The sequence below is a fragment of the Nannobrachium achirus genome (assembly GCF_963921795.1).
Source record: "Nannobrachium achirus genome assembly, chromosome: 23".
NCBI classification, from domain to species: domain Eukaryota; kingdom Metazoa; phylum Chordata; class Actinopteri; order Myctophiformes; family Myctophidae; genus Nannobrachium; species Nannobrachium achirus.
Genome location: NC_137830.1, coordinates 16,182,050 through 16,190,527, shown reverse-complemented (window position 1 = coordinate 16,190,527; position 8,478 = coordinate 16,182,050). Strand labels below are relative to the sequence as shown.

At 42.1% G+C, this 8,478-nt stretch overlaps 1 protein-coding gene across 1 annotated transcript; it reads left to right on the top strand.

Annotated features, from left to right (window-relative positions):
- Positions 1-312: 312 nt before the first annotated feature.
- Positions 313-8,478, top strand: LOC308308772 (angiopoietin-related protein 5-like; the record flags this gene model as incomplete). The annotated part of the gene is made up of 5 exons (XM_080754225.1): positions 313-358; positions 2,122-2,213; positions 4,153-4,270; positions 7,082-7,267; positions 8,180-8,478. The coding sequence occupies 5 exons, from the start codon at positions 313-315 to the stop codon at positions 8,476-8,478; spliced, it is 741 nt and encodes a 246-aa protein (XP_080610351.1).

The window sequence follows — 8,478 nt, the reverse complement described above, 5'->3', positions numbered from 1 at the left end:
AAATATATGATTTCTTTATTTTAGTCATTTATTTATTATCTTCTAACGGTGTTACAACATAAATGAGTTGCCATCTGACATAGATTATTCACATTATAGTTGTAAAATGGCATTTCTAAGAAATTGTGATAAACTATGTCATTGGTGCATACAGTATATACTTGCTTTCTGGAAGTACCGGTATATTTAGAATTCCTCTCTTCATTCTCAGGGTGGATTGCGTACTACTGTGACTGTGTGTGTCTAGGAAGGTGGAGTGGGTGTGGTGAATGAGTCAGTAAGTGTGACAGTACTAAAACAGAAGTGGACTTTATGCAGGGTCACTTTCTTAGCAGCACACAAGGTTCCAACAGCCCAGGTAAATATACTACGACTGAATAACACCATGGATTGTTGATCGTACACGTTGGTCGTATAAGCTTGGTTTTGGATCAACATTATGTTCTGTAATCGCATGTAGGTTTCTTTGTTGCTGTACTGTTTAACTTTCATTTTAACTTTGGTCAATTCAAAGAAACATTAAATACAAGACATGTGTTTTACTGACTTTACTATATATTATTTGTTTATTTGTTTCCGTTTGCTCAGACAATTGCGTAAATATGAAGAGCCGGGTTGGTTATTGTGGCCTGATGTTGACTTTTCTCTTGAGCTTCTCAGAGCAGACTCAGGTAAAGATACATTCACTTTGAGGTAGCTATAAGTGATGTTTTTCGTTTAAAACTTTTCTTTTTTTTTCTTCTTTCTTTCTTCTATATCCTGATAGAAATCAATCCTATGTTTGCTCGATAACAGGGGTCTCCCTGTCTCTCTAGCTGTTTGGTAAAAGAAAACCTATTTTCAGGTGGGACACAAACTGTATCCCATCTTCAATTTGTTAGATCAAAGATGGGATACCAGTTTTGTCTGCTAATTTCTCAGTGTCATCACTTGTAATTTCCCATGTTTATCCCGTATTCTGTATGTGATTGGATAACATTGGTATCCTGGCCTCAAAATGTGTTCTGTTTACTAAAGGACTGGAGAAACAGGGAGACCCCAGTTACTGAACAAACACTAGCAATCATTTCTATGGGACTGTTGGAGCCCTACGTACAACCCTGATTTATATATACCTTAAAGGAGTATATCACCCAAAAAATGACTTATTTTCTGTCAGTGACACCCTAACCCTAACCCTAACCCCATGAATCTATGGAGATTCTTTGTTTTTGTGGCATTCCTGAAGCATCATTTGATGACCAGCGGTCTTTAAGTCTCTTTGAGTCTCCTATTCTATTGACTGATGACCCATCATCACATTATTGGCTACTACTCTTTTAATGATAATATAGAGCAGGGGTCTTCAACAGGGCGTCCGGGACCCCTAGGGGGTCCTCAGAGTTACTACAGGGGCTCCTCCAAATCTTTGTGGGATAGAAACCTTTTTTTCTGCTTTTTCATATTAACCACTTGAACCCTATAATGTCCATATTGGGAGAACTTTAGCCAAAAATAGACAATCGACAAACTCTTGTAGCCTGTAGATCGGCTATTTTCTGCCAAGAGCTTTGGTGTAGAGGGGAAAAAGAGCAGACTAAGTACAGAGTGAATGGTCAAGTTTTATAAGAATTGACGGTTCAAGTGGTTAAATATCTGAAAACACAAATTGACATGATTCTAAAATACAATGATGATTGTGCTGTCAAACGATGACACTATATGGAATCTATGAAAAAAGGTTGTAGGGGTCCCTGCTTCATCTCTCTCTCAATTAAGGGGTCCTTGGCCTGAAAACATTGAAGACCCCTGTACCAGAGTAATACTGTCTAATAACTTGTTTTACATCTGTATTCTGCCATACATATAAGTCATAAGTTGGCATCGATACAAACGTACAGAGTTATAGGCAGACGTTATGTAATGTGCAATTTGGTTTACAGGCTTAAATTAAAGGTTGCAATTATCATAATTTTATCTTTTGCTGTATTGTCAGACCCAACGGAAACCTGTTGCCGTTCAAGGTACTTATTATATCATCATTCACAAATAATTTGAAAGATCTTACTAAGCTGGCATAAGCTCACTCTTTGTGTGTGCGTGTGTCTGCGCGTGTGTGCTTGTGTGTCACACAAACCTCAGGGATAGACTGCTCACAGATCAAGACTCTCAAACCAAATTCGTCCAGTGGCGTTTATGGTATTCAGCCCCCTGGAGTACGTGCACCCTTCAAGGTAAACTTTTGCTCTTATTTGGATAGCTGGTTTGTACCAGAGGTGGAAAAAGTACACACATTTTGTACTCAAGTAAATGTAAATGTTTATATGAGATACTTCAATGGTTTCCAGTGGAAATAAGCTTAGTCTTTTCATGGATCTCCTTTTAGTAGACCTTGTACCAGTGAACTGTACCGTCATGAAACTGTACCTTTTTCTATGCAAACTTCTAATAAAGTCTTCAATCTTCAATCAATCAATATCAATACTGCACTGTAGATGTACTCCGTTACAAGTAAATGTCCAGAATTCAAAATGTATACTTGAGTAAAAGTATGAAAGTATTGGCACCAAAATGTACTTAAAGTACCAAAAGTAAAATGACAAAATGTTTGAAAATAGCAGATCTACAAGCTCACAACGCGCCGCTATGCAACGCGTTGTGAGCTTGTAGATCGGCTATTTTCAAAAAGCCTAGGTATGAAATAGGGCTAAAGTGGTTCATGTATGTTTTAAAAATTAAAATATTATAATTTATGTCTGCAAAGTAACTAGTAACTAAAGTTTTCAAATAATTGTAGTGGAGTAAAAGTACAATATTTGGATCCGAGATGTAGTGGAGTAGAAGTAAAAGTATTGGAAATTGGACATAGTCAAGTAAATGACTAATGACAAAATTGTACTTAAGTACAGTACTTAAGTAAATGTACTACTTTACACCACTGGGTTTGTACAACCAAAGAAAATCTCCACTCGACATTCTGCTGAACTCATAACGTCATCAGGTAACCCACAGTGAGTAATACAGACTCACCTGGGGCACATTAGAGGACAAAGATGGATTTTCACCTCTTTACAGTAATCTGTGTAATTATGGCAAATCTTGTTTTAGTCCTCCACACGATGACTGAACCTGTGCTTGTAATGTACTTTCTTGTTCCATTATAGAGGGCCAAGCTACACACTGTACACTTCAATAGGCCTATATTATAATCAGTCCTTTTGGGAGACATAAAATGTGCATGTGTGTGTGTGCATGTGCGTATGTGTGTGCATGTGCATGTGCATATGTTGCTTTATAGGGTAGCATTAAAATGAGTGCAGTTCATTGGCTGGTATTATGCTGTAAATGTGTCCTGCTGAGTAATGTCCTACAGCACACACGCACGCACGCACGCACGCACGCGCGCGCGCACGCGTGCACGCACACACACGCACACACACAGAGAACACACTAATGCAGCATTAGCTAATGGACTGCTGGAGTCACTGGTCTACAGATACTGAATATTACTATGATATGAGAGAGAGAGAGAGAGAGAGAGAGAGAGAGAGAGAGAAAGAAAGAGAGAGAGAGAAGAGAGAGAGAGAGAGAGAGAGAGAGAGAGAGAGAGAGAGAGAGAGAGAGAGAGAGAGAGAGAGAGAGGGGAAGAAGCAGAGCAGAACAGACGGGTAAGTGAAGGAGGGAAAAAAGTGTGAGTGGAGGAGAGAGAGAGCAGTGGAAGCCAGGCACGTGCACACATAGACATCAAAGGGGGCTCTCCAGACCATGAATGCAGTTTTTACTATGACGAAAGAAATTCATTATGCTTAGTTCAGTGTGGTATATCAAGCACCGAAAATAGCCGACCTCCAAGCTCACAACACGCCGCGCTGCGACGCGTTGTGAGCTTGGAGGTCGGCTATTTTCAATATTTTCACCAAAAGGCCTTTTTAGAAATTTCAGCCCCTGCCTCTCTAACATTCTCTGCACATCCCTGGTGGAAGCAGAGCAAAGTGGAAGAAATGTATCACAAGAAATACAAGATGGATGGATGGATGGATGGAGAGCTAATCGTGTGTGATGTTTAGCTTTATGCAACAGACTGCTCACAGTGGGTACATACTGTATGCTGCTATTGTGCTAACATTTTATTTTGAAACGTTTGAAACTGGCGTTTGAAAACTCCTCATCCAGGTCTACTGTGAGATGCTGCCAGACGGGGGATGGACGGTGTTTCAAAGGCGCACTGGGGGAGCAGTTTCCTTCAACCGGAAATGGGGAGCTTATAAACACGGCTTTGGAAACCTGAGAAGTGCGTAATGACGTGCTATATCCTTTACCTGCAGCCTTCGAATCTATACTACTCGCTGCTTCTGTCACTATCACAGCTGGACTGAAATAGAACACAGGCTCACGGTGGTCTGGGGCTGAGGAGAGTTGGCAAAGTTCCAGCCTCCAGGCGGATTTCCCTCTTTAAATGTCAACATGCGTATTTCATGTGTTGATACTGAAATGGGAACAGGAGAAAAAAAGATGGTATGTCTTGTTGAAATCATACAGGCACATTCAGTGATTTTTGAATTAATGCTTCAAGCCAGAGATCTTTAACAGGGGGTCCGGGACCAAACTCTTTGTGTGATAGAAACCTTTTTCTCCTTTTTGAGCGGTGGTAGACCGCTCCATAGCATGGCCGTGTGTGTGTATCCGTGTATGTATCCGTGTATGTATGTATGTATGTATGTGTATGTAGCCTGAACTACCACTCAGTGACCAGAGAGGGTGCTCTTGAGTCTAACTGAGCATCAACTGCAATATTCTCTCTCTCTCTCTCTCACACACACACACGCACACACACACACACACGCACGCACGCACACACACACACACACACACACACACACACACACACACACACACACACACACACACACACACACACAACCACCGCTCAGTTCACACGGGTGTGATTTTTTTAACCACTTGAATCCTAGCACCCATATTCTGAGAACTTAAGCCGAAAATAGCCGATCTACAAGCTCACAACGCCTCGCAGCGCGAGGCGTTGTGAGCTTGTAGATCTGTCATTACAAGCTCATATACAGCAAAGAGGTTTGGTGTAGAGGGGAAAAAGAGCAGACTAAGTACAGAGTGTCTTGACGGTTCAAGTGGTTAAATATCTGAAAACACAAATTGACATGAATCCAAAATACACCGATGATCGTGCTGTCAAACAATGAATAACTATATGGAATCTTTGAACAGGTTGTGGGGGTCCCTGCTTCATCTCTCTCTCTCAACTAAGCAGACACTTCACAAACACAGTCCGGACAGTCACACGGGACAAACGGACAAAGCCAGATGTAGGAGCGGTTAGCACTGCTCAAACATTTCAAAAAATGTGAATCAAACATACAGTACACACAGAGCCCAAAAGGAAATGCCTGTATTTAATTCAATCTGAGCAGAAGCAGGGATAAAACATATCCTCACCAGCGATAAAATGAATGTCCAGAGGGGGCATGCATTCTCCCCCATCCACCACAAGCCAATTTGAATTCCACTCATTTGTTCATTCTCTCCTATCTATATCTACCTCCACTGCACACAACTGTAGACAGGGGTGTCGCACCAAATCCTGGGCCCTGGGTACAAGGATTCACTGTGGGCCCCCCATGAATGTTCTTCATAAGGGTAGGGGGTTTATACTCCCAGAACTATGGGGGCCCTATTCTGGTGGCGCCGAACGGCGGCGGCGGAAAAAAAATCGGTTATTTTGCGGGTACAAAGTCAGCTAAAACGGGTACTTTCCTATATTAAATCATATTAAATCGGATATTTTTCAGGTATAAAGTAGGCCAAAACGAGTATTTTCCTATATTAAATCATATTTTTCCTTTCACAATATTAATTCGGGTGTCTTTGGGGCTTCACATTGGCTATGTTGACAACTCCAGGCAGTCTTTTCTGTTCATATTAACTCACCATTATTGCTCAGCCTCCAGTTCCCAATTCCTCCATCTGAGCTCTGAGCCATCCAGCCAAAAGTTCCCGTTCTGGTAGCATAAAGTCGGCTAAAATGGGTATTTTTCTTTCTCAAAACAAGGCGGGTCGGGTTCATATTTATTTACTAAAAAAAACATTGTCACGGGCACAGGCACACTAAGGCTACAGTCTTGCTCAGAAGACAGCGTTGTTTTGTTTGGTTGTTTGTTGCTGTCCGGCGTGTCCGCCTTCCTTTGCCGTCCGGGCCGTGGCTAGAACAAACACTCGATGCAGTGGTTCCTAGCTTACCCCATGCCCAGGCCATGGCGAGACCACGCAGCTGGGTAGGTCTGCATCCAGGGCCTCCTCGGCCCTGGGGGAAAGGTAGGAACCATTGCAGCGAGTGTGTTATAACCCGGACGGTAAAGGAAGACTCACACCCCACATTAAATGCGCCTGATTTATAATAATAAAATTAATAGTAGGATTAAACGGTGTGATGTCATTGTTCAGTCTTACTGTCTAACATGTTTATTTAGTATATCTAGTTAACATAAATAATATAAATTCTTCCAATGGAACATAAAAAAAAAAAAAACGAGAAAAAAAAAAAACACTTGGGAAAAAAAAGAGACCCCATAGGGTTTTTGACTATGGGGTCCCAGACCTTATCTATGGAGGCTAAGCCCCCACTGGCCCCCACATAACTCGAACCCTGGGTTTAACCCATTTAGACTGGGAACGCATTATTGCGCATTTTTTTGTGCTTTAACTATTGAAAAATAGCAGATATACAAGCTCACAGCACGGCACCGAGTGCAGCGCTGCGAGCTTGTAGATCTGCTATTTTAGAAAAATCTTTGAATATTTCATTATTATTTTTGAAAAAGCTATGTTTCCCATCTAGTTCCAGGGACCCCCCAGAAGCAACATTTGAGTTACAAATGTTTGCTTAAAAAGTACATATATTCAAAGATTTGCACACATTTTCACAACTTTTCAAAAATAGCAGATCTACAAGCTTGCAGCGCGGCACTCGGTGCCACGCTGTGATCTTGTATATCTGCTATTTTTCAATAGCTAGAAAAGAAAAGAAACCAAATCTTACAAACGTCTCGATTCCTTGTGCCATCTTCTCCAGACGACCACTGGCTAGGTCTGAAAAAGGTATTCTCCCTGACCAAGAACAAGAGCAAGCGGTGGACGATGAGAGTGGACTTGTGGGACCATGAAGACGGCATGGCTTTTGCAGAGTACAGCGACTTTAGACTGGGCAAGGAGAAAGAGGCCTTCAAGCTAAACGTTGGACAATACCGTGGAAATGCAGGTAGAAATGGCTTTCCTTACATTCCTATACCTCCGTTCTCTCTTCCACCTGCTTCGTCATGTCTCTCTGAAGATGCAGAGACTTGTACAGGTGCATTCTTAACACGTTTATTCTGGCATCCCTAATTGGAGCAAAAGGGAAAAACAACTATTTATTTATTTAGCCTATTTCACAAATAGTGAAAATTGCAGATCTACAAATTCACCGCTTGTTAGCTTACAGTAGATTTGTGTATTAGTATACAGTAGACAATTTGTGTATTTGTCGACAAAGTTTATAGGGCTTAAGTGATGAAATACAAGTTGATCACACAGTATATTTGCCACAGAGTAAATACAATCCCTACTATAAGTGTTATGTCCATTGCAATAATGTTTGAACTTTACAGTAAAGATATGTTCATCTGCTTCAAATAACTTTATTGACATTGTCAATCTGTAGGTGTCCATACCTGACACCAGAGTCTACATACAGTAGCATACAGATTCCCCCACTCTTTGTCAGCCTTCTGGTTGGTCCCTGACTGACCAACCAGCAGGCTCCTTCTGCCTTGGTTCCACCTTATATGGTTGTTCATGTTGAATTTGCTAGAACATCATTTTTTGGAGAAAAGAAACGATGATATGCCCTGTCACTATACAGCACCTGAGATGATCCTTTTTACTGACACCAAGTTTAAAATAAGAATTGAACACAGAGAACATCAATACAAAGCAACTGAAAAACACGTTATTTCAATGGCAGTGGATGGAAAGACAGGATTTTTGTCCAACCGAGAAACAACACTGGGTGCGAAGAGGGGTCAACCATGGGCGGGACTTGACAAAGGGTCCATTCCTTGTGGTTTATGTTCTACTTTTTAACATCTGTATTTGTGCAACTTTTTTTGGTTGTCTCTCCGTCCGTTCAAAGGCGATGCTATCCGGGGTGCTTACGCCGGAGTCGACCAGAACGGCTTCGGGTTCAGTACCGCTGACCGCGACAACGACGGCTGCGACCCTTGCATCTTCGGGGACATCGCCCAGAATGAGTGCAGCTCGTCGGAGGGCGGAGGTTGGTGGTTCAGCCGCTGTGGTTCCGCCGATCTCAACGGCGACTGGCACAGCGCCGGGGAGCACGTCGGCTGGGCATCGGGCCTCCACTGGCTCACCTGGAAGGGACCCGCTCCGTACTCTGCCCGTGCCACCCGCATGATGATCAAGTCTGTCTGA